Source organism: Homarus americanus, unplaced genomic scaffold, assembly GCF_018991925.1.
Source record: "Homarus americanus isolate GMGI-L3 unplaced genomic scaffold, GMGI_Hamer_2.0 scaffold25483, whole genome shotgun sequence".
In the NCBI taxonomy this organism is placed as follows: Eukaryota; Metazoa; Arthropoda; class Malacostraca; order Decapoda; family Nephropidae; genus Homarus; species Homarus americanus.
Window position 1 is genome coordinate 3199742 of NW_024726235.1, and position 26624 is coordinate 3226365.

Genomic DNA, 26624 nt, shown 5'->3' on the forward strand with positions numbered 1-26624 from the left:
TTCTAGATATTTAGGTACTGTTCTAGGTATTAAAGGCTCTAGAACCAAAATATTATAACAGGCAACACCCATGAACCAAACCAACATAGCAGGCAACACTCATGAACCAAACCCACATAGCAAGCAACATTTATGAACCAAACCCACATAGCAAGCAACACTCATGAACCAATCCAACATAGCAGGCAACACTCATGAACCAAACCCACATAGCAGGCAACACTCATGAACCAAACTAACATAGCAGGCAACACTCATGAACCAAACCCAACCAAACCCACAAAGCAAACAACATTCATGAACCAAACCCACATAGCAGGCAACATTTATGAACCAAACCCACAAAGCAAACAACATTCATGAACCAAACCCACATAGCAGGCAACATTTATGAACCTAACCCACATAGCAAGCAACATACACACACACACACACTCATGCCATCTCGAGTCTGCCTAATATAACCTCGTCCTCATGAATGATTCTGGTTTTCGTCATTCAACTTTGATGAGATATCGTGAGGTGGGATGACCTTTCTGCAGTGACCACAAGACTGAAAATGTTAAGTGTTACGTCATAGATCGAGGTTCAGGTTGACACATGATATAGTGTTTGAGGGGCGGGGAGGGAGGTCCTATTTGGTACTATGGATGTATTAAAGAATATTGTGGTGAGTGTTAAAGTGGTGAATGAGAATGTGTAAAGAATTTGTATTCTCATTTTTTCACGAATTGGGTTGGTTAGTGGTGTGTGTGTGTGTGAGTGTGAGTGAGTGCTTCTCCTGCCTGTGTATGAGTCAATAGCTTTTCAAGGGCCTCAACACCCTCACTTCACAATCACCAAGTAGCCACTCAAAGTATCATAATAGTCATACGTATATAATGGAGTGAACGGAAGGTTTTGGTCTAGTTATAATTTAGGCTATCACAGTAACTTCCTTTTTCATTCTCTGTGAGTTTTCCGAGCAGTTGAACCCCTGGGGATGGTAGTGGTGAATATATTAATAATAAGTGTTCAAGCCGCCGCCTCCTGCCTTCTCGCTAGCTGTCATCACCGCTGCTAGAATTTCGAAACACACCTTGACTCCTGGGCCGCTCCCATTGGTGATGAAGGAGAGTCATTATTCAAGTTGCAAGGTTCATTTCCCAGGGCGGGACAGAGGGATGGCGTTACCTTGGTGCTGCCGGCCTGCCACGCCCCCCTACCCTCCCGCCCGCCCGCCCCACGTCGCCCTCACCTGCACCTACCTGTGTTTGGTGTCGCCTCTAGTTTTTTGTTAATTCAGATTCAGTGGACATACATACATGCATACATTTGCACTTGTGTATAAAAAATATTTTACGTATGGGTAGATATATGTACTAAATGGTATAATAATATAATTACTTGTATATTTAGAGCCACACGATCCCCTAGACAGGCTGCGTGTTGTTGGGTCACCATTACCTCTCGTGTGTCTTGTCAGCTCCCAGGTTCGTGACTTCGGAAATTGTGCATATGAATCGTTTTCCTGAAATTACAAACAGAGGCCATTCTGGGTAACGGATATGAGCCATTCATCAGGCGGCCCGAGGGTGAAGGCTGATACAAACGAGTTGACCAAGAAAACCGATTGTCGGAGATTGGCCACCGAGCTGATTTTTCAATAAGGCGAAGTGATTTTACTGAACCAAAAGAGTCAGTATTTTACTTGTTAATTTATCGTGTGATCCAAGTTTCCGTAACTCTCGCTCCGTCGAAAATTATTTGTTATATGACCGGAATAAATGATGAAGTCCGGCAAATATTTGAGCTTTGTGAAGAAGTCGTCGAGGTGCAGGTGCAGGTGATGTGTCGACTTGTAAGAGGAGGAACTCCATTGTGTGTTGTTCATTTGGCCTCATTGACTATGTACCAGGTGACAGCTCTCACCTGTGTACCCGCTGACAGCTCCAACTGTGTCCCCGCTGACAGCCTCCACTTGTGCTACTAACAACTTTTTACCATCAGAATACAAACTCTACGTGTCTCTACCCTGTAGATCACAGTGTGAAAGTTTACTTCTCTGAAGGATATCAGCGCATATACACCAAGTGAATCGATCTCGTCGAGTAACTGAACCTAACGCAACCACTCGACTCAACTGGGAATATTACCAAACAATCTCTGCGTCTCTTTAAGAGCGGGAAGCAGCGTCGCCACTCTGCACGGCTCCCTCAGGGCGCAGTATTTCCTCCACAAATGGGAACAAGGTGGGAACCCTTAAGGGGTGAAAAGGGGGTCATTTTCTGTGGGAGGGGAAACCTTTACATCCATTGAGGCGCTCGTCCCATAAATCTTCCCTCTCACGCCCACACCTCAATATTTCTCGCCTACTGGTCGTTCACTTGTCCTTCGCTCGTATCATAAGTCTTCTTTTTCCCTTTTCTTCTGACTGGTTGTGATAATTGTGAATGGTGGAGCCTTAAGGGCGCCATTATTGGTCGTTGTGGGTGTGAGGTGGCCCAGATTGGCGTAAGTATTTTAGGTTCTGGAGTGCGGAATTTTTTCGTGATCAAAAGGTCCATCCATCTTGTACAGGGCGTGTGTGTTGGTGTTAAGAGACGACTTGGGTTGTGGAAAGTGGAGGAGTTTTTCTTTTTTCTTACACTTTATTGCTCCATTAGCTGTCCTCGTAGACACTAACAACTGAGTGATGAACAAATCTCCAGAGTGCGATTTTTTTTCCTTTAAGTATAAAACATTTCACAAAGTTACATTATTTCCCATACGAAACTGTCCTAAGGTGCGTTAAAGCGAGGTTTCACTGCAGCCTTATTTATATTCTTACCTGTGTATCGTACATCTGAAGTCTTCTGCAGTTCTAGGTTCTCTTCTCTGCCAGCACTGATCGTACCTCCTGCTGGCCACACCTGTTTCTTCCCATGCTGGCCACAGGTCACGCCTCCTCCTGTCACCTGTGACTGTTCCTCCTGCCTTCTGCCCCCTGTGGCCACACCTTCAAGCGCTAGCTATGATGGAGTCTTCTGCTGGCCATGGCCGTACTTAATCTTGCTGGCCACGCAAAATCCCACCAGACTGGCTATATGCGTAACCTGCTCCAAAAGGTATATTTACGATTTATATAAGAGAATATGATACAGCAGACGAAGGATTTTGACAATCCTGCCGAGACAGCAAGAGTCGCAGTGTTCATTTTGAAAATCATCGGACCCTTCGTAAAGATACCTTTTGTTGCGAGTACTGGACACGGCGTGACTACCCCTGGTGGCCTTGAAGATAAACCCTGCCCCTCTGCAGCCACGTACCCCTGATGCCTGGCGGGAACAGTAAGAAGGGATATATGAGCCTTTCTCTCGCTCTACCACCACCCATCACCCACACCACATTTACTGCCGCCTCCCACCACTGCTGCTGCTCCTGCTGTGGTGATCACTAGAGGTGCTGTGTCTGTGGACACTACTGGTGGTGTGGCTGTGTTGATAATCCAGATAGATGGAGGAAAGACAATTTTCCTCTGTTTTTCCTGAGTGATAAAAAAACTTCTTTGAAAGTTAAAAGTTTCCAGATGTCGTGAATCTTTCAAAAAAATCGGAGTAATCAAAACTGAGTAAGAACTGAGAGTCATAAATCTAGCGCGAGGCAGCAGTAAACTCGCCAGGTCGTAACACTCGTAGTTTTATCGTGTCATTACCTGCAGGAGGAGCACTAAGGAAAGGGGCTTCCTAGGTAGTGTGGACACATTCCTTAATCTACAGAAGAAGTACCGAGGACTGAGGCTTCCTAGGTAGTGTTGACGCGGTCGTAAACCTGCAAGAGAACATCTGGCCCTAAGATGCTCTGCTGCCTCACATCTGGTACGCTGACCAACTCCACTACCGGCAGCTTCTTATACATAATCTATCATAAGACTGAGATGGAGCTGTGTAGCGGCTCAGCCTCCATCTCACTCCACACAGCTACCTGTTCCAACACTGATACGGTGCAGCGCCCTCTCACACGGTAAGCATTTTATGCCCCCCCACTCCTGGCGAACATATCAAACCATAGCGTTGTGTGTGTGTGTGTCTGTCTGTCTGTCTGTCTGTCTGTCTGTCTGTTTGACATTTTGTTACTTTACACATTGTACATTCACCAGACTTTACCCAGGAGTTGACTTTAAGGATAAATAAAAGTCTATTGATTTGGGGTTAAAAGTCAAAAGTCAAGGTTTCCAGGAGCGTATTACTCGGTGTTCCCTGTGCCCCTCTCTCACTCATACTGACCCTGCTACATCTGCTACGAGTGACTGTATTTTTTTTTAATATTACTCCCATCCCAATGATCATAAACGCACGTACATACAGGCTAACATAATGACAAGAGTGTGAGCTTGGTATCTGGTTTACCTCACCGCCACCACTGGCCACCATCACGCCACACACTAGACCCTGCGCACCACAACAGTTGCCCGCACTTCCTGGGCTCCTCGCTAACTCACACTGAGCGTCAATCCATAATTTACCTTGGGTCGGCGTGAGCGGGGATGCCAGCTTGCATTCCGTGACCCTGACCTTCCAGGCTCTAGAAGTAGTTCCTCGTCTCACTGTGATATGTCCAATGCCTTAGCACTGTCTTTTGTGCCCTGTATAAGGCCTTGGCACCGTCTCTATATGGCATTTAAAAAGAGTTTGCACTGTCTCTGTGTCCAGTTTAAAGAGGTTAGCAACATCTCTTTATTTTTGTTATTTTGCTCTGTTGAGGTCTTGGTACTTTTGCTGTGGTCTTGGTACCATCTTTCTGTACTCTCTTTAAGACCTTCCTAGTATCTGCAGTAGCTGGGTATCACAGACGGCAGCTTAAGTAATACAGATGGCAGCTAAAGTAATCCAGATTGCAGAAAAGTAATCCAGATGGCAGCTAAGTAATCCAGACGGCAGTGAAGTAATACAGACAGCAGCTAAAGTAATCCAGACGGCAGCTAAAGTAATCCAGGATGTGGTAAGATTGTGAACTCGCCAAGAGGGATTAGCTGTAATCCCGGAACTGAGATTGGCTGGCCCGGATTCATTTCCTACACGGCCGAGTTTTAAGGACTTCCCTAATCCCTGGTGCTTCAAGGCGGTACTTCACTGGCTGGGTCGTTTCTCTGGGACTCGTCTTACCTTTGTTTGGTGGTGTTCATTGCATTGAGATGTTTCGTTTTGGTGTGTTGCTCATTTGTGTTCGATACTTCACTGAGTCAAATGTTTCAGTTGTGTTTAAAGTTGTTCAAAGTTTTACCGAGTCAAATGTTTCAGTAGCTTAGAGGTGTTTCACTGGTTTGAGTTTTCACAAAACTAAAAGTTCATATAAGGTCTTACTCGTTTTACTGGGTTCAATGTTTTATTTAGTGTTCCATTGCTTCGATTACAACGTTAATTAATTGAAGGGTGTTTCAACTGGAGTGGATTCGTACCCCAATGTTACCTTGGCTCCTCTTGGTTCAATGTTGGAAATCCCCCCCTCCTCTTCCTCCTCCCTCCTTCCCCCATGGCCCTAAGAGATGCGTGCTGGCCATTACAAGATCTGAAACAGTATTGAGGAAAGTGCTTCATTAGCTGCTTCAAATGGTCGGAGGCTCGACTAGGTGCTTTACCTGGATGGATGTTGGACTCTGAGTGCCTCACCAGGTGCTGTGGCAGTAATTGAACGATTCATTGATGGTGCTTCAATGAGTGCGGGTGGTGTTTAATTAATTAGGTCAGAGTGGTGCTTCTCTGGGCCGGGTAGTGCTTCATTGGTTTGGGAGGTGCTTCACTGTCCCAGGTGGTGGTTCACTGGCCCGGGTGGTGCTTCACTTTGTCGATGGTGCTTCACTGGCCTGGATGGTGAGCGCTGGGCGGTCGTAAAGTAGTGTGAGGCGGGGACGATTCTCCCTGGTCACACTCAAGTGGTGATTGGTTTATGGGTGAACACTTAAGCGCCAGTGCAGGCTTGTGATACGTCAGCAGATAGACCCTCAAGTGCTGGCAGAAGTCTGTGATGTCAATTGATGAGCCCTCAAGTGCTAGTTCAAACCTGTGACAAGTAAGCGGGTAGACGGACCCTCAAGTGCTAGCGCAGGCCTGTGATATATCAGTGGATGGTGTCTAAAGTGCCAGATATTAGCCCTCAAGTGTAATCTATTGGCCTTCAAGTGTCAGCTATTAGCCCTCATGTGTCAGCTATTAGCTCTCATGTATCAGCTATTAGACCTCCGGCGAAAAATGCTCAGGACAGTGATACATTAGGCTAGTATGTAAGCTCTCAAGCGCTAGTATACTCCTTCAATGCCTGAGCGAATAAGCCCCTTAAGTGATAAGTAGAATATTGTAAAGACAGCCAGAGTGATGTTAGTGTGAATGAGGGTGTAAAGGCAGACAGGGTGTGGGCTAGTGTGAGTGTTGTAGAGGCAGGCAGGGTGTAGGTGTGGTGAGGCAGACAGCAGAGACAGGGTGTGGGCTAGTGTGGTGAGGGGTGTAGAGGCAGACAGGGTGTAGGCTAGTGAGTGAGGGTGTGGAGGTAGGCAGGGTGTGGTCTAGTGTGAGGGTGTAGAGGCAGACAGGGTGTAGGCTGTGAGGTGTGAGGGTGTGAGGGCAGCCGGGGTGATGAGTGAGGGTGTGAGGCAGGGGGTGTAGTCTGGTGTGGTGAGGGTGTAGAGGCAGACAGGGTGTAGTCTAGTGTGGTGAGGTGTAGAGGCAGCCAGGGTGATGTTAGTGTGAGTGAGGGTGTGAGTGTGTGAGGGCAGACAGGGTGTAGCTAGTGAGTGAGGTGTAGAGGCAGGCAGGGTGTAGTCTAGTGTGAGTGGGGTGTGAGGCAGACAGGTGTAGTCTGGTGTGGTGAGGGTGTGGACACAGGCAGGGGTGTGTCTAGTGTGAATGAGGGTGTAGGGCAGACAGGGTGTAGGCTAGTGTGAGTGAGGGGTGTAGAGGCAGGCAGGGTGTAGTCTAGTGTGAGTAAGGGTGTAGAGGCAGACAGGGTGTAGTCTGGTGTAAGTGAGGGTGTATAGGCAGACAGGTTGTAGTCTGGTGTGAGTGAGGGTGTGAGGCAGACAGGTGTAGTCTAGTGTGAGTAAGGGTGTAGGGGCAGACAGGGGTGTAGTCTAGTGTGAGTGAGGCACAGGCAGGGTGTAGTCTAGTGTGAGTGAGGGTGTAGAGGCAGGCAGGGGTGATGGTAGTCTAGTGTGAGTGAGGGTGTAGAGGCAGCCAGGGTGATGGTAGTCTAGTGTGAGTGAGGGTGTAGAGGCAGTAACATTCTGGGTCTATCACAGCCAGTCAGACTCTCTCCCTTTATGGGTAGATATGTCTCTCCCGGGATAACACTCTCTCTCTCTCTCTCTCTCTCTCTCTCTCTCTCTCTCTCTCTCTCTCTCTCTCTCTTTCCCAGCTTTGTGAGATACGACTTATGTTTTATCTCTTAAGAGGAATTATTGGAGAAAGTTTAAAAGAATTGTTGGTGAAAACCATGAGGAATTATTTGTGAAAGTCAAGAGGAATAATCGGATAATCTCAGAGAAAGAATAATTGGTAAAAAGAGTAAGATAATTCGTGCATATCTAAAGGAAGAGAAAAATTTGAGAGAAAAAGAAAATTAAGAATAATTACTAAAAGTTAACAAAGAGACCGAGAGAAAAATGAAGGTTAAAGATGTAGTAAATTAACCCAAAAAGAGAAGGAAAATTAACGGAAGGCAAATGATGAAGAGAGAGAGAAGAAAATCAGACAAAAATAAAGAAATAGAAAAGAAATTTACGTTAATTAACCCGAAGAAACTTAACCCCAGGGAAGAAGAAGACGAAGAAGACGAAGAAGCTCCTCCTCCAATTAATGAATTACCATAACAACACCTGGCGGGAATGAAGACGGTGGGAGGACAGATAAAGTTCAAGATGGTGGAGAGATTTTCTTTTTTGTGTGTTAATTAACCTTGTAAATGAGGATAATGAGACTAGGAGTTTCAAGATAAGAGGAAGGAAGATAATTATAATTTGTTTTGCTATTCACTACTTGTAAATGGTTGTCAGGTGTAAATCAGTCGAGTAGGCGGTGGTGGGTGCAGTGACTTGTCAAGCCTTGCCTCTCTCTCTCTCTCTCTCTCTCTCTCTCTCTCTCTCTCTCTCGACTTTACCTCCTGGCTACCTCTTGTCTTTTCTGTTTCTACACACAGCTTAGGGACGCTAAGTGCCTCGATAAATTTGCTTGGGGAAGGAAAGAAGGTACATATATAGGATCGGAACTGAAGAGGAGAGCAAGAGAGAAAGAGAGAGACAACGAAAAAGAGAAAGAGATTAATTGAGAGAGAAAGACAGAGGCAGAAAGAGCAAAAGAAAGAAAGACAGAGAGAAAGTGCCAGAAAGGGTAAGAATGCCGTATGGAAAGTTAGGTTTGTAATAAAACCTCGTAACTTGTGAGGAACAGTGCCGGGGTATTTGTGTTAGTTTACGGTAAAGGGAGGCTTGAGTTACCTGCTGGTGCGTGAATATCTTAACAAATTAACTTTTATTGTGTTGCATCTCTTAAACTACACGTTGGGCTGGAAACTGTATGTAAAATAGATGTGTTTTATGTGGGAGCTACAGAAGTCAGGTGTGTATTTTAGGTGAAGTTAAAGAAGTTAGGTGTGTATTTTAGGTAGAGCTACAGAAGGCACGTGTGTATTTTAGGTGAAGTTACAGAAGTCAGGTGTGTATTTTAGGTAGAGCTACAGAAGGCACATGTGTATTTTAGCAGAGTGTACAAGACAATGGTGGGTGAGGTTTGTCAGGGCGGAGTGAGAACGATCGCTACTCGTTCACTTTCTCTCCTCTGATCACCAAGATGAGTATATCACCACCTCTTCCCTGATCAGCCCAGCCGCGATTTGTCGACCGCTGGTATTGGTTCTCTGCTGCGTCGTCTGCATCAGTGAGTCAGCGATTATATAACCTGGGGAAGGGTTATCAAGTCAGTGCTGGTTTTATAATGTCTTTGGAGGAACAGAAGAGGTGGTGGGTGGGATGGGGAGTAGTGAGGGTGGGGGAGGAGGAGAGGGTAGAGTAGGAGGAGGGAGGATGGGGTAACATTAGAGGATGGGAATAGGAGTTAGGGTGGATGAGGAGGAAGGACTGCGTGTGGGGAGAAGTTAGGGTAGAGTAGGAGTCAAGGTGGATGGAGGAGTCAGATAGTGGGGGAAGAAACAGGGAGAAGGACTAAGGGTGGGGGAACGAGGAAGGATTAGGGAGGAGTAAGACTGGTGGAGGAGGAGGAGTGAGGTAGGGTTGTGGGGGATGGGAGGAAGGAGGGAGGGTGGGAGGTAGGTATCGCTGCACCTGCCGGGGGTCACCTGGGACATGACGACCTCATTGGTGCCGACCCACTAAGCACCTCTCGCCTCTCCTAGGAATAGTCTCTGGCAAATTTATATAGAAGCAGTTTTTTTCTTCTTATCCATTAAAGCTTCAAATAATAACAGCGGCAGCGTGAATCAATGTATAAACGCGAGATTTTTCCTGGCTGTCATGGTCTCAGGGTGAGTCAGGCGGCAGCAGAACTGAGCGACAAAAGACTACCATCGTTGCTGACAGGCCAAGATCATGAGTTGCCTGGTTGCTCTATACACACAGAGCCTTACCAGTATACTGTATATAAAGCTAGAGGGGAGTCCCGTAGTGTGTGTATCTGTGTATGTCTCTGTGTATAGAAACGACCTTCATAGATACTCTGCAATGAAAACCCGCTGCCAGCCATGCATTCACCCCGTAGCATTACAGACAGTCAACCGCCGCGCTGGTGGGCAATGAACCAGTGCTTGAAGTGTAACTCAGGAAACTGGCCAGGCACGAGGTGAAGACTTGTGTACGAGGACTTAGATATCACCGCCAACATTACCGTGACTGAGCAAGCTGGTTCAACCTGTCTCGCCTCTACCTCATTACACGACGGCTCTGCACACACATATACATTGAGGTTATAAACGTTTATTCGTGAGTGGAAATTCATATATTGTGAATGTATATTAAACAATTTTATGGATAAGTTTATAAGTATTGATCCGTGTTTAGTGTCATCATGGTTCGATTATTGAACATGTGATATAGAGAGTTGCCAGAGCAGTGATCACCCCTGGTTGGATGTATCTGTGTCGCGTCACTTTCCTGGAGCACAGAAGGTGTGAGTCGTCTTCTCTGAATCGAAATGAAAAAAAGAAAATCAGAAACAATTGATAAACAAAACAAAATTCATAATATGGAAATTCTTAATTCTTTCGTCTTTACATTCTGAAAAGGTTTAGTTTAGATAGATTTGTTAATAGGTTAATATATAGATTAACGCTTATAGAAACGGTTATAGGCTATAATATAACATTCTATTTCATTTATATTCGTGTAGGAAAGTGATAATAAACTCTCTCTTCGCTATATGTATCTCCAGATGGGTTTTTTTAAGTTAATAAAAATTTATCATCGGTAGAGAGCGAAGGTTTTTACAGGTTTTTTAAAACTATACTTGTAAGAACCTGTAATGATCGCCTCCCCACTGATGTATCGTGTGAGGTCACGCCAGAGGTTCAGAGGTGTGTGGGTGTGTGTAGTGTGCCGCTATCTTTAAACCCCTCTGTATACGAACCTCTTAACCATTTAAACCTCATCGTGAAGGTTCTGGAAACAAACGCCATCTATCGGTTCCTCCGCTCACCAGGACACTCAGGTCATTAACTCCCAGACTCGAGCCTTACTTAGTCGTCAGGTAGAGAGCGTCATCTGGACACTTCCTCACGTCTTCCTTCTTGAGGCTGTGATCTGAAGGCGATAACTCGGTACCATCAACACACTTTGGTATTCTTAGTACTATCTATTGTCATGGGAAGGAATTGTTACTCTTTCATTGATTTTATTTTTTTTAAAGGATTATCAGGTTAGGGAAATAATGGTTAAAGATTTTGTTGTCATTAGGTTGGGAATATTAACTAACGCGAAGGTTCGAAAATATATAAGATACATCACTCCCGTAGCTACTGTATTTCTCTCCCTACATTATACAATTCACTTGTAATCTCAAAATCATTTATTATACATTGTATATTATCTCCTCTTAAGTAACATCAAACACAAGTATATAAGGTGACAGCTCATACCAAACACAGCCAACACTAAACGAGTTGTCCATCGGTTGGATCAGTAGACACGTAAACAAAAGATAATAAATTACTATAAAGATTTCAAGTATGTGGTAAGAGGCTGATCCAGGTGGAGGACACTCGGAGTACTGACAGGATGTTATTCTTGCTAGTGTGACAGGTGTAATGGGTGTTGGGGGTAACCAGGTGGACAGGTAACCCCTACAGCCACCCCCCTCTCTTGTTGTTGATTTCCAGGACTTGCACGCATGCATGGATTCAAAAGCATGTTTAATTTTTCCTCTCTCTCTCTCTCTCTCACTCTCTTTCTTTTTTCTCTCTATCTCTAACACATATTTAACCCGACGTATCGAAGTTCAGAACGCCCTTTGAGAAAAATACTTCCAAGTAGTATGTTGTGGTTAGGGGTCTTCTTGCCACGAGTTGTATATAAGAGAACATTTTTAAATTTCAAGCGGACCCCCCGAAGCTACGCCGTACGACCAACGCCTCGCCAGGTATTTCAGGTGTTAACCCATCAGCGTCTAGTCTAGCCTTGGAATTGTTGACGGTGAACCAACTAGGTTTTAGTATGCCGCAAGAGATATATATATATATACTATATATATATTATTTTTTTCTGATTTCGCACCGTGTTCCTTAGTATACCCAGAATGTTGCTGCCCCCCCCCCCTTCCCTCTAATCAATGCCCACCACCCTGCCCACCCCCCCGCCCCAAAAGTGATAGCTCAAATGCTCTCACTGGTCAGACCTTCCCCCTCCCCATGTCTCCCTCCCTCGTCTCCCCTGATCCTAAACGATGTTGAATGTCCCTCAGTAAACCAACACTTTGTAGTAGTTGTCCCTCTTGTCTGTAGCGATGACTTGTTCCTGTTCCTCGTATTCATCTGCACAACAACGCCAGTCTTGTAGCCATAGTCTAACTGTACCCTATTTTGTATGATACTCTCCTTTTTGCAGCATTTATCTGGGTCATTTTCTTAGCTCATTTCTTTAGCGTGTAGTCGGAGGCGCGTTCTTCGCCCCTGACCTGCCACCCCACGTGCGAGACCCCAAGACCTATGATTAAGAACTTTTATAAACTCTTGAGAAAAAAATCAAAACATTTTTTTTCTCTTTTAGTGTAAATATTCAATAAATGAAATAAACAGTTTTGAAATTTCTTGGTCAGTGTTCAGGTCTTGCACGTCGAAGGGAAGAATGGCGTCCCAAATTTCTTTTAATATGACAGAATTTTTTCCTCCCAATATCATGTGAGTTCTTCGTCTGTTCTCCATGGAATATATATGTGTCTATATACTGATTGTCATTAGTTATAACATCTAGTTTTCTTAGCCAAAAGAATAAACTTATTAATAGTTTTAGTTTTATGATCTCGAAGTTTTATAATGAATGTTTAATGTGTCGTCTTGGTAGATAGTCCCCCTCAGAGTATCTTAAAGACACTTATATATTATTATCTCACTCACAGCTTTATATAAAAAAACTCTCCCAGGTATACTGAGTCAAGCCAGTCCTCACCCACAACTTGACACACTCTTAAGGTATACATAGTTGTCCTCCCCTTTTTATCAATATTTTGCATTAGTCTTGTTTTTCCTATTTCATTCATAGAGACGTTGCAAGGATGACATACTCTAGTTGTTTCTCTCTCAAATTTTACTGCACCTCTCTTTATATTTTTTCTCGTGATTAATTATTAAAGTAGTTATCCCTAACTCAAAGTACAATCCATTTGCTGATTTTGTATCATACTTTTTTCTTAACTAGTAATAAAATACAGTACAGTAGATGTCATTTTATAAACTAGTACCGACACGTCCAGTTCTTATCAGACCTTCACAAAGGTATGTAATGTTATGAACTAATAGTAATCCCTTACTGAATTATAAATCCACTTGACCCATTTACCATTATATACCTCCATTAGTGAGAGAAGTAAAAAAAAAAATATTGAAATACTTTAGTTATACCTTACTGAGATATACAACCCACCCACCCGTTGCCCAATTTCTCTCAGATCCAACACAAGCACTCAGGGTTGAAACACGTCACTGCCTCACTCAAGCACAGTCCACTTACTCGTATTTTTTTCTCTCGTCATGCCTTTACCAGGAAGAACGCGAGAGAAAAGGAGAAGGATGCTGCCGCCATGTTCGAGAGTGCCCACATCTTCCAGGAGTACACGTACAAGAAGTTAACGGCTTGTGATGTGTGTCATCAGATACTCAGAGGTAAGTGCCTCACCTGCCTCCTGTAACAACTGTCTTCTCCTACACCAGCTGTCTCCTCCTGTACCAGCTGCCTCCTCCTGTACCAGCTGCCTCCTCCTATACCAGCTGCCTCCTCCTATACCAGCTGCCTCCTCCTCCTCCTCCTGTACCAGCTGCCTCCTCCTGTAACAACTGCCTCCTCCTCCTCCTCCTCCTCCTCCTGTACCAGCTGCCTCCTCCTGCACTAACTGCCTTCTTCTCCTCCCCTTCCTGTACCAGCTGCATCCTTTTCCTCCTCTTCCTTTTGTACCAGCTACATCCTCTTCCTCCTCCTCCATGACCTGTTGTGACTGCTCTTCATTAACATATAATCATTCAGTCATCCCATACTTTTAGAACTAGCGGTGATTAGACGACGTAATTAATCTGTTTATATTATTAGGGTATGATAATTTTTATCATTAAAATCGTTGTTTGTTATTATTTTTATTGTTATCATCATCATCATCATTATTTGGAATTGCCATCAAAACATTATCAACAGCATCATCATTATTTTCTTAAACAAAACCTTTAAATAGAAAAGCATATTCAATTTCACACACTTAAAGGCTTCAGTATTGTGTCATCCACGAGTGTATGGGTAATGCAAACACTATACATACGACTGTGTTTCTCAGTGTAATTATTAGGTTTTCAGTTTATCTTTTGGTAGTGTTGGGAAGTTTGTGTGTGGTACATATTTCATCGTCTGTGGATTATATCGTTGTGGAAATGAGATAGAAAGTGGAGGTTTGGTCGTACGTCAGGCAGTGAGATCTGGTTGATGTGTCGCTGCAACTGTCGGAGAAACTGTCGTACTGTAAGTTTGGCCTCATACACAAACACACACACACACACACCTGCTGCCCTACATCTGTCACTTTACCTGCCCCAAATCTGTCACTTTACCTGCTCCACATCTGCCACTTTACCTGAACCACACCTGCCACTACACAGACCAGGTTAATAAACATCTGTTCCTGAAGAGATGCTGTGTTTTACGGTAAGGTGTGATTGAGGAGTGGGTGGCTGGGTGGGTGGGTGGCTTAATATGTGTAGGCTGTGTCAATAACTAGGTGTAAGTGGGTGGGTGGCTTAATATGTGTAGGCTGTGTCAATAATTAGGTGTAAGTGGGTGGGTGGGTGGCTTAATATGTCAATAACTGGGTGTGGGTGTGGTTTGAGTGACTGTGTGGGTATGAGTCTAGATGGGCGGTGGGGCATGACATTGACTAGGTATGAAGGTAGGTGGGGAGGTAGATGGGTGGGTATTTGGTAGATGTGTGTGGGTGAATGGATACTCTGGTAGAACTAAGGGTCAGGTCAGGTCAGGTCAAATCCTGGGAATAACAGAATTAAGTCTTATTTATAGATCAGCCTTCACTCCCCGCCTCTCCTCCACCCCCCTCCCTACCTCCCCTCTCTCTCTCCCCCTCCCTACCTCCCCCCTCCCTCCCCTCTCAGTCTGGATACTAACCATTAACGTGACGGATCATCCTGGGAATAATACACCCTTGCTGGGGGGGAGGTAAACAATGAATGAGTGTGTGTATACTTGTGTTTATATGAGGGAACTAGTGTGTATACTTGTGTTTATATGAGGGAACTAGTGTGTATACTTGTGTTTATATGAGGGAACTAGTGTGTATACTTGTGTTTATATGAGGGAACTAGTGTGTATAGGTGATAATTATGACCGAGCATATTTTACACTCTTAATATTGTCCATTATCGTGTTTACCGAAGAATTGATCAAATAAGACTCAATGTTCGATCAAGAAACATTCTGTATATACCTTGTGAACCCTCGGCTTTGTTTGGCCTGGACTCTAGCGTGTGACGTCATAGATTCCTTGTGACGTCAGAGATTCCTGGCTACTGTTTACGCCGCCATATTGCTTGAAGGTTAATGTTGTCTTAAGTGATCATAGCGATAAAGTTTGTTAGTGGATATTTCTTCTTTCTTGATTTTGTTAATATATTTAGAATATATTTTATCGTGTCTTCGTGTTTTTGGGGTTTTTTTTTGCTTTAATTATTCATATATAGTCGCCGTGACTCTGAACCTTAGAGTAACTAGGAAGAGGAAGGGAAGACTGCACCACCTGTTTAGTGTTTACGATTTTAATAAGTTTCTTCAGATGGTTGAGTCACTTGTTGTCTACCCAGTGTTTGTGAGGTGTTTGTATGGTGTTTGTTGTCCTGTGTAAGCGGGAGAGGTAGAGACTTTATGACGGATTCTTCCCTCCCTCCCTCCCCCCATCCACCCCCCCATCCACCCCCCCCATCCACCCCTCCCTCATGCAAACTTTATCACAGTAAAGGTCACCTAAACTTACTTTAGATCACGGAAATATTTTTATGATGTTTTACAATTCTTGATGTTTAATTGACGAAAAACTTTAGGTCTGTCTCCCCCGGTGTGTCTTATAATGTGCTGTAGACACACACAGACACACACACACACACACATGCCTAAGTCACTAACATACCAACAATAAACCCCTGATATTATGACCCACCTTTTTTAAGTTTAGCGTCGACGGCCTCAAGTATTGCTTTATGGGTGTCGCTGGATGGCAGGTTAATGACCCCGACTACGCAGGCGAAACGGTGCTGGAAAACTGACCCCTAAAATTAGTGAGAGAATTGGCTGCCTGACACGTAATGTAGCTTTGTGTACATGGCTGGCTGGCTGGCTGTCTGGCTGTGTACTACCATTAGCCATTACTGTATATTTAACAGGAGGTAAATGCGTGTTATTTTTAGTCAAACGAGCAACTAACAGCTAACCGCCCACACACCGTCACTCTAACTTGTCTAAAATTGTCAAAACATAAACAAAAATATATTCAATGTATATGTAAATAGATAAAACTATATAAATACAGATAAAAAGTAGAAATATGAATTAAATGGATCACATGAAGATTAGACACACAAGTTTATTACACCTGATGGTTACCTGGGGTTAGGTTAGGTTAAGTTAGGTTAAAGTTAGGTTCGGTTTGATTAAAGTTATGGTAGGTTAAAGTTAGGTTAGGTTTGATTCCATTATTTTTTAGGCCGTTAGATTAGATTTTGGTAAGGTTAAATTAACTTAGGTTAGATTAGATAAGGTTAAATTAAATTAGGCTAGGTTAGGTTTGTTAACCCCCCACCCCCACCCCCCCACCCCCCCCAGCCAGTTCCTAGCTCCCTGTTCCTCGAAAATTAACAGGCCGAGAAATTTGCATAAATATACCTCATATATATATCGAGGATTTGTAAATATAGGTCAAGATTTCACGCCTTGGCCGCCTTCTCTCGTGTGTGTGTGTGTGTGTGTGTGTTCGCCGTGTTCGTTCGTGATTCCATTAATAAAACCGGGAATTGTGAACGCAGGGATTCGAACATATTGAAAAAAAATAAAATATATCACCAAAATTCTGAAGAAAAAATAATATAGAAATATATCTCAATACAGGACGAAAATATTACCACAGGAAAAAAAAAACAAGAAAAAGATAGAAGGAAATATATCGACGGGAACGAAAAATATTGCTCAAATTCACGGCCCTTCCACTGATGAAAAATAACAATGAAAAAGTGGCAAGTTTTTTTTACAGTGTTTACATATTGATGATAAAGGTGAGTCTGATATTCAAATGAGGATGTATTCAGGGCCCTGGGAAAATGGGCGGACACACAGACTGACACACTGACTGACACGCAGGCAGGCAGACACACACACACAGATACCGGCACACTGGCACACTGACATTGACATACATAGGCACACTGATTCACAGACACGGATAGACACACACACACACACACACACACACATCCTGACGCACATAGCAACAGACACAGGCATTAAAACCACACTGTAACAGACACACACACACACACTCGTCAGTCGTCACCCGCCAAGCTATCCGGGAGGCCAGACAGTTGCCAGAGATTAGATACAAATTGATTTCTACCAATTAACTGAGCACAGTATTTATGATGACAAACCTCATTAGTTATTATTAATGAGATTTTGTGTGTTGGCTTTGTTGATAGATGCTTCTCAGGAGGTGGTTCATTAGTGGAGGTTTTCACTGAAGCCTTTTTCTATGTTTAGTCTTTATTGAAGCTTTACATAGGTACGATAATGAGAAGGGCGTTAAAACTTTTAAATTCAGCCTTTTCTAATGTTTAGTATTTATTGAAGCCATTACCAAGAGCTAAGCTTCACTCAGATATGTTAATGTGAATGATATTTTAACATTTTTACAGGAATAACATTGATAATCAGAAAATTCTGTACGTACTTTGATCCGAGTAACAGGTGATGTTATGTCGATGTTGGAGAGAGGTTCCAATCCCTTATCACTTGACAGCTCTATCAGTTGAACCTCCAGCACTGGGTTCACTTGACAGCCCTATCAGTTGAACCTCCAGCACTGGGTTCACTTGGCAGCTCTATCAGTTGAACCTCCAGCACTGGGTTCACTTGGCAGCTCTATCAGTTGAACCTCCAGCACTGTGTTCACTTGGCAGCTCTATCAGTTGAACCTCCAGCACTGTGTTCACTTGGCAGCTCTATCAGTTGAACCTCCAGCACTGGGTTCACTTGGCAGCTCTATCAGTTGAACCTCCAGCACTGGGTTCACATCAGTTGAACTCCAGCACTGGGTTCACTTGGCAGTTTCCACTTGAAGAACCTCCAGCACTGCTGTCACCAGCAGCTTATCAGTTGAACCTCCAGCACTGGGTTCACTCCAGCACTGACTAGCTCTATCAGTTGAACCTCCAGCACTGGGTTCACTTGGCAGCTCTATCAGTTGAACCTCCAGCACTGTGTTCACTTGGCAGCTCTATCAGTTGAACCTCCAGCACTGTGTTCACTTGGCAGCTCTATCAGTTGAACCTCCAGCACTGGGTTCACTTGGCAGCTCTATCAGTTGAACCTCCAGCACTGAGAGTTTTGTCTGGTCGTGGTTTAGAATTAATAGGAAAATAAATACAGAAATTAACATGTTAGTTTCAACGAATAATTTGTTTTTATTATTGTGGAGGAAGATTTTAATGTAGATGGTGGAGATGGGGGGTGAGGGGGACACACACACACACACACACACACACACCCTCACACCATAGCTACTCCCAATACCTCACATGAATTCGCAAGTTTCTAAGATCTGAGACCTGTGTTTTGTTGACATTGTATATAATATTCCCCTTTATCTTATAACTCTGGTGTCTTCCAATAGTTAAAAATATAAATTAAGCTAAGATCATTATAAAAATATACTATATACACACACATCTATACACATTAATATATATATATATCAGTTTCCCGCGGGATGATCACAAAATATGCAAATTTGTGTTTACTAAGGTCAAACAGCAGCCGGGCCTGGAACATGGTCGCGGCGGCAAGATCAACACTTCCCCAGTGTTTACCAACATTGCATATTGGACTCTGATTGGCCAGAATGTTTGTATACTTGCGAGCGAGTGGTTGACGGACGCTTGGCTGGTTTTAACATTTTTGTTCTTTTTCCCCGTCTTGTGGTGTAGGTGACGTCACTGTTTGAAGTTAATATTCTTTTTTTCCCTGTCTTGTGGTGGAGGTGACGTCACTGTTTGAAGTTAATATTCTTTTTCCCTGTCTTGTGGTGGAGGTGACGTCACTGTTTGAAGTTAATGTTCTTTTTTCCGTGTCTTGTGGTGTAGGTGACGTCACTGTTTGAAGTATACAGTATGTGTTGATCATCTTCAGGCAAGTTAGACTGTTAACTGACCTACTTCATACGTGTCGTAGTTTATCGTGAGTATTATAGAGTCGTGGTTTATCATGTAAGGCCAGGAGGAGGGTAGTTTGTTAGGTGTGTTTGCCAATAGTTCCCTCCCTAACCGCTGTTTAAACGTGTTGTTAGACAGTATTTATACGGCCTTGTTTCGGCAGACAGTGTTGATACGTGTTGTTTAACGAGCAATGTTTGGGTTTGCAATGTTCAGCGTTATTGGAAGAGCTAGCTTGCTTTTACACACACACACACGCGCGTATATAATTTCACCATCAAGGTATTAGACTACATTGCCGTGTGTCAGTGTGGAGAAGAGACAGGTATTGTGTGTGGCTAGGCGAGTCTTCCTACCACCACTACCACCACACTGTGTGCTGAGGGGCAGGTGTTGTGTTCCTCACCACACGCTCTGCCTGGCCTCTTAAGTTTCTAATAGTTTTGGTCTTTACCGTTTATAGTTTTGGTCTTTACCGTTAATAGTTTTGGTCTTTACCGTTAATAGTTTTGGTCTTTACCGTTAATAGTTTGGGTCTTTAACGTTAATAGTTTTAGTCTTTACCATTAATCGTTGGTCTATCGTTCTCTCTGTTATGGTACAGTCTCAGTGCAATTTTGACACCATTTGGATAACTTTCTTGGCGTCTTTACTAAATTAAACTAGTCAAGGGGTTGTATCAGGTTCAGTGCTGTGTCTACGTGTGTGTAGAGTACGTTCACAATGTATCCCTGAACCTAAAACTACACTGTAACTCCACCTATAGGCTCCTGAAATAGCCCTCAACAGCTCAAGGGTTCATAGTTCACTCGATACCAACGAACCATCGAATCACCGAAGCTTCGAAGATATTAAATTATTTCCACAAGGTGTTCCAGTGTCCGTGGAGGTCTCTTTGACTCGCTCCGTCAAGAGAATAGATTTTTTCCTTCTTATTGACAACGAAAGAAAGTGAAATATTATCCGAAACATCTTTTATACCTGATGAAAATTAAAAGGAAATAATGTTGTTGTTTTTTTATCTCTGAAGTCTTTTCGCTAGGAAATACTGTACCAATAATATTTCTCAAGTGTTATCGCTAAGAAATACTGTACCTATAATATTTCTCAAGTGTTATCGCTAGGAAATACTGTACCTATAATATTTCTCAAGTGTTATCGCTAGGAAATACTGTACCTATAATATTTCTCAAGTGTTATCGCTAGGAAATACTGTACCTATAATATTTCTCAAGTGTTATCGCTAGGAAATACTGTACCTATAATATTTCTCAAGTGTTATCGCTAGGAAATACTGTACCTATAATATTTCTCAAGTGTTATCGCTAGGAAATACTGTACCTATAATATTTCTCAAGTGTTATCGCTAGGAAATACTGCCTCTAATATTTCGTAATTATAATCGCTTGGAAATATTTTAAGTATTTAGCCATAAACAACACCCCTCTTACCTGTGTGTTCTAATAACCTCGTTTACATTGGACATTTATGGTCACACCTACACAGAATGAATATTAAATTAGGAATATTTTTAAAGGCTGTAAATCCATATTTTTTGAGGCCAATATTTTTATTTCTTTTAATGACGAATTGGAATTTATTTTTAAACTTCGACAACAAAAAATTTAAGAGAAGTGTGTGTGTGTGTGTGTGTGTGTGTGTGTGTGTGTGAATAGGAACAGGTGGAGGTAATTAGTATGCAGGTAAGTCATCCACACGTGTCTCTCTCTCTCTCTCTCTCTCTCTCTCTCTCTCTCTCTCTCTCTCTCTCCTACACACAATTCAGCCTTCCCCTTAAGGAAATTATTCACCCACTCCCCGCCCACATCTCTGCCTCCTCCTCCTCCTCTTCCCCCTCTCCTCCTCCTCCTCTTCCCCCTCTCCTCCTCCTCCCCCTTCTACACCTTCTTCTTCTTCACGCACTTTGGGTCGACGTTTCCCACCTACCACTATATATCTACTGTAGGTTCCTGTTGTCTTTCTCTCTGATTCTCCCACCACTGTAATTGTACCTGCATGTGTCTGTTTCTGTAACATACATACATACATACATACATACATACAGAGTCGTTATTGGCCCGGGCTGGTAGTTTTAACAGCAGTTGGTTGAGTCAGTCTTCCGGCTACGTGAGGAAGCTGTTTAATGGGTTTTTTATTATTGTTATTATTACTGTTTTAAAGTCTCTCTCTCTCTCTCTCTCTCTCTCTCTCTCTCTCTCTCTCTCTCTCGAAAAATTGTATACTCACAGCATTAACAAGACTTACTGGGGATAAACAATTACCCTCAAATCATAATAGGCGGACATTGGGCTGACTGACGCAGATAAAAAAAATATCCCCGGAAATTCTATGAGAAAATCCTATTAATTTTGGTAATAACTTAATATCAATCTTACTGCCGCTTGTTACCTGATCCCGATAGGAATTATTTCTGCTTGACTTCACCCTGACGTAATTTGGCGTGTGTTTGACCTGACTTTCCTGTGATGTAAATTGGCTTGTTTGGCCTTTCCTCTATAACGTAATTTAGCGTGTTTGGCCTTTTCTCTGTGACATAATTGGGGGTGATTGGCCTTTTCTTTGTGATGGACATTGGAGAGTTTGGCCTTTTCTCTGTTATGTAACTGGAAGTACTAGTCTTGTAGGGTGGTAATATTACTCCCGCTTTAATGTGTAGCGCCTCGGGGCCCCGCTGGTAAAAAATAAAAATAAACATATATATTTATTTACCATCAGAGTGGCCCCCTGATTTAGTACATTCACCCGTAAATAACACAGTTTGGTAATGTATATTTTTACTGGTCTATTTTTTTTTATTTAATTTTTTTTTTCATTTGGGTGATCAAAAATCTTGTTTCCAGGAATGATTACTCTGAAAGGTAATTTACTGTGCGGCCGTGGGGAGAGACAGGTTGACTGACGCGTGCACACATTGGTTTGCGCACACACTGTCTTGCGCACACACTGGTTAGCCAACACCCTGGCTAGCTCACCCACTCACTAGCGCAAATACAGACCAGCACACACACACACACACACACTTCACACACACACACACACACACACGAGAGAGCCAGTGTAGGGAGACTTGTGGGTGTGAGTTGTTGACGTCAGCAGCGCCTGTATCACGCCCTAGTGTACATATTCCAGGGCCCTTCCAGCACCAGCTGCCACATCTCACCAGCCTTTCCAGCTATCCAGTCAGTTAGTCAGCAAGTCAGTCAGTCAGTCAGTCACCCAGCCAACCAGCCCAGCCACTCAGCTCGCCAATCATTCAGCCAGCCAGGCCAGCCAGCGATGACCGTGTTCTAGTTAATCGCTGTATGTCATTATACTCTGCAACTAACACATCTTTATTGTTGATTGCACTGAAACACACACACACACACACACACACACACACACACACACACACACACACACAAGAGAGGGAGGGAGGTATCATGGGAAGGAGAGAAAAGGAGGAGGAGAGGGAGGGAGGGAGGGAAGGAAGGAAGAGTCCATGCTATACCTGTGCTGAGATAAGGTAATAACATCACCTGGGCTAATGATCTGAGCGTCGATAATGAACATAATACGACACTGTCAGACCATATCACCCATCATTACCGCCATGTGTTATTAGGGGGTTGGGGGTAATGAGGGGAGTACTAGCCAAGGCCTTAGATCTTGCTAGTGATACACATATGCTGAAATATATACTGTGTGTGTGTGTGTGTGTGTGTGTGTGTGTGTGTGTGTGTGTGTGTGTGTGTGTGTGTGTGTGCGTCTCTCTGAGGGGGTGAGGGGCTGGGGGAAGGAGGGAATTTTTCAGGTAGAAGCTAAATTTGGAATTCGTGTATGTTGATATTTTCTTTTCTTTCTCTTTTTTTACTCAGTTCCCTCACCCTGCCATACCACATGTTGTCTCCCTCACCCTGCCATACCACATGTTGTCTCCCCCCTACACACACTCACCCTGCCACACCACATGTTGTCTCCCTCACCCTGCCACACACACATGTTGTCTCCCTCACCTGCCACACCACATGTTGTCTCCCTCAACCACACCACACATGTTGTCTCCCTCACCCTGCCACACACTACATGTTGTCTCCCTCACCCCCACACTACATGTTGTCTCACCCTGCCACACTCACACCACATGTTGTCTCCCTCACCCTGCCACACTACATGTTGTCTCCCTCACCCTGCCACACCACATGTTGTCTCCCTCACCCTGCCACACACATGTTGTCTCCCTCACCCTGCCACACCTGCCATACCACATGTTGTCTCCCTCACCCTGCCACACTACATGTGTCTCCCTCCCACCACATGTTGTCTCCCCACACACCACATGTTGTCTCACCCTGCACACCACATGTTGTCTCCCCACCCTGCCACACTACATGTTGTCTCCACCCTGCCACACACCACATGTTGTCTCCCTCACCCTGCCACACCATGTTGTCTCCCCACCCTGCCACACCACATGTTGTCTCCTCACCCCTGCCACACCACATGTTGTCTCTCACCCTGCCACACCACATGTTGCTCCCTCACTACATGTTGTCTGTTCACCCTCACCACATGTTGTGCCACACTACATGTTGTCCCCACCCTGCCATACCACATGTTGTCTCCCCCCACCCTGCCACACCACATGTTGTCTCCCTCACCCTGCCATACCACATGTTGTCTCCCCTGCCACACACATGTTGCCATACCACATGTTCCCCACCCTGCCACACCACATGTTGTCTCCCTCACCCCTGCCACACCACATGTTGTCTCCCCCACCACACTACATGTTGCCACCCTCACCACATGTTGTCTCCCTCACCACTGTCTCCCTCACACCACATGTTGTCTCCCTCACCCTGCCACCACATGTTGTCTCCTCACCCTGCACACCACATGTTGTCTCACATGTTGTCTCACCCTGCCACACCACATGTTGTCTCCCTCACCCTGCCACCTACATGTTGTCTCCCCTCACCCTGTCACACCATGCTGTCTCCTTCACCACATATCACCTCCTCCTCCTCCTCCTCCTCCTACCCCTTCTCCTCCTCCTCATCCTCCTCCTCCTCCTCCTCCTCCTCCTCCTACTCAGATAAAGTACAAAGACTAAAACAAATAATTCCATAAAAAATAAAAGTAATTTCTGTTCATTTTCACTTGACTAAATTGTTAGGATTTTGGTCCGGAAATATTTTTTGGGGTAATATATTTCTGACATGAGAAATTTTTAAAAAGATTTATATCGTGAAAAATATTAATAAAATTGTGAAATGCGATGAGGTATATTTTCTCTATTGAGGGATGAGGGTGGGAGGTGGGGTGGAACCGAAGGGGGTGGGGGTGGAACCGAAGGGGGTTGGGTGGAACCGAAGGGGGTGGGGGTGGAACCGAAGGGGGTAGGGTGGAACCGAAGGGGGTGGGGGTGGAACCGAAGGGGGTGGGGGTTGGCACCAAGGGGGGGAGGGAGGGTGCAACCCCTTTACTAACTCTATCTTCCTCTTCCACTCTTTCGTCCTTCTCCTTCATCCTCTCTTCCTTCTCCTTCATCTTCTCTTCCTCCTTCTCAACCCTCTCTTCCTTCTCCTTCATCTTCTCTTCCTCCTTCTCAACCCTCTCTTTCTTCTCCTTTTATTATTCTGCATAAGACGTAATAATGAAATGTCTGGGATATAAATAGCACCTCCTTCCTTTCTCCTCTTCTTTCTCCTCTCCTTTCTCCTCTTCCCTTTCCGTTTCTCTTCTTTTGCTCTCCCTGCTCATTCGCCTTCTCTCTATCCCTCCTCTTCATCTCGCCATCCTTCCTTCTCCAGCCTTTCTTCTTCCTCCTCCATCCTTCATCCCCTCTCCACTTATCCTTTCTACCTCAGTATCCCTTCTTTCTCCTCCTCCTCCTCTTCCTCCCTCCCCATCCATTCTTCCTCTGTGTCCCTCCATTCTCTTCCTCTCTTCCCCTATACAACCATCCTCTCCCTCCCTCTCATCTTCTTCCTCCTTCTCATACTGGTAACTTCCTTCCTCCTACACCCTCTCTCTCTCTCCTTCTCACCCTCTCACCTTCCTTCCTCTTTCTCTCACCTCCCTCCTCCTCCTCCTCCTCCTCCTCCTCCTCCTCCTTGCATCTTCCAAATGACGCCTGATTGACGAAGATCTTCATTGGCCGCCATGATGCTCTACCTGGCTGTGTTGTACTCGTCAGCTGTTTCTTGTTGACGTGATCAGCTGTTTCCTGTTGACGTGATCACCTGTTTCTTGTTGACGTGATCAGCTGTTTCTTGTTGACGTGATCAGGTATTGCTTGTTGACCTGATCAGCTTTCAAATATAATTTACATTCGCTCTCACCTGAACATTCACCCGAACATTCACCGTAACATTCAGCACTACTACCACCGCAACCACCACCACCACCACCACTACCACCGCAACCACCATCACCACTACCACCACCACCACCACCACCACTACCATTACCATTACCACCACCACCATTACCACAGCCCCTACCACCACCACCACGACTACTACCACTTCTACCACAGTCCCTACCATAACCACCACCATCACAATCTCCGTTTCTAAGCTCTCATAAAGGTTACACTAACTGGCTTAGCTCATGACGCTGCTTGAGAAAAACACTTAAGTCCCCCCTCTATTGCACCATATTCTCTGGAATTTGATACTTATGTTTTAGTTCCCCGATGTCCTGACTCAGTTTTCTTTCCACCTGTGACCGTAGTGTGGGGAGGGTGTGTGGGGGTGGGGTTGTGTGTGTGGGGGGATGTTGTGTGTGTGTGAGGGGGGGTTGTGTGTGGGGGGAGGGTTGTGTGTGTGTTTATTTTGTACAGCCCCGCTACAAAACAAGTCTTTTTTGGATGTTCATTTTGTACATTCCCACTAAAAAGAACAAGAAACAATACAAAACAAGGCCTTTGTGTTGCACAGTTCCGCTAAAACCTTTTTGTGTTCTCCAGTCCCGCCAGAAAACAAGTTTTTGTGGCGTCGAGTCCCGCGGGAAGCTAAGTCTTTATGTTGCATTAAATAAATAAATAAAAAGAAATGTATATGCAGTTTGGCGCACAGCAGTCTTTGTGTTTGTGTATAAAAAATTTGCAGTTTTACCGAGAGGCTGTTGCAAAGACCCGCTATAAGGAAGGAAGGAAGGATGGATGGAGTCTTTGTTTGAAGTTGCGAGCCAGTCTTTTATTAACGTTGTAAAGATCCCGCTGCAAGGAAGGAAGGAAGGAAGGAAGGAAGAGGTCTTTTTGTGAAGTCGTCCTTCTCGCCACGCATGTAATACTTCCTGTATTCTGTACCCATACACTCGGTCTTAGTCCCTCTTTGTGTTGTCTGTACAGTACGGTCTTACGAGATATTCTTTACACAGTACATGGAGAACAACCTCACCACCTCCTCCCCCTCCAACAAAACAAAAAAAAGACTGTCCCCTTGCGTCGTACACTCTTACTTGGTGCAGTCTTTGTGTTGCGT

The 26624-nt window shown here is 44.3% G+C and overlaps 1 protein-coding gene across 16 annotated transcripts in view; it reads left to right on the forward strand.

Annotated features, from left to right (window-relative positions):
• LOC121865428 (SH3 and cysteine-rich domain-containing protein 3-like) overlaps positions 1–26624 on the forward strand; it is a 253540-nt gene that overhangs the window by 145408 nt on the left and 81508 nt on the right. For 10 of the 16 annotated variants that reach the window (XM_042364812.1, XM_042364814.1, XM_042364823.1 and 7 more), the window contains 2 exons: positions 11550–11600; positions 13211–13329. In XM_042364812.1, coding sequence (XP_042220746.1) covers positions 11550–11600; positions 13211–13329 — 170 coding nt within the window. The remainder of the gene's footprint in view (positions 1–11549; positions 11601–13210; positions 13330–26624) is intronic. The other 6 variants (XM_042364815.1, XM_042364816.1, XM_042364820.1 and 3 more) reach the window with 2 other exon arrangements.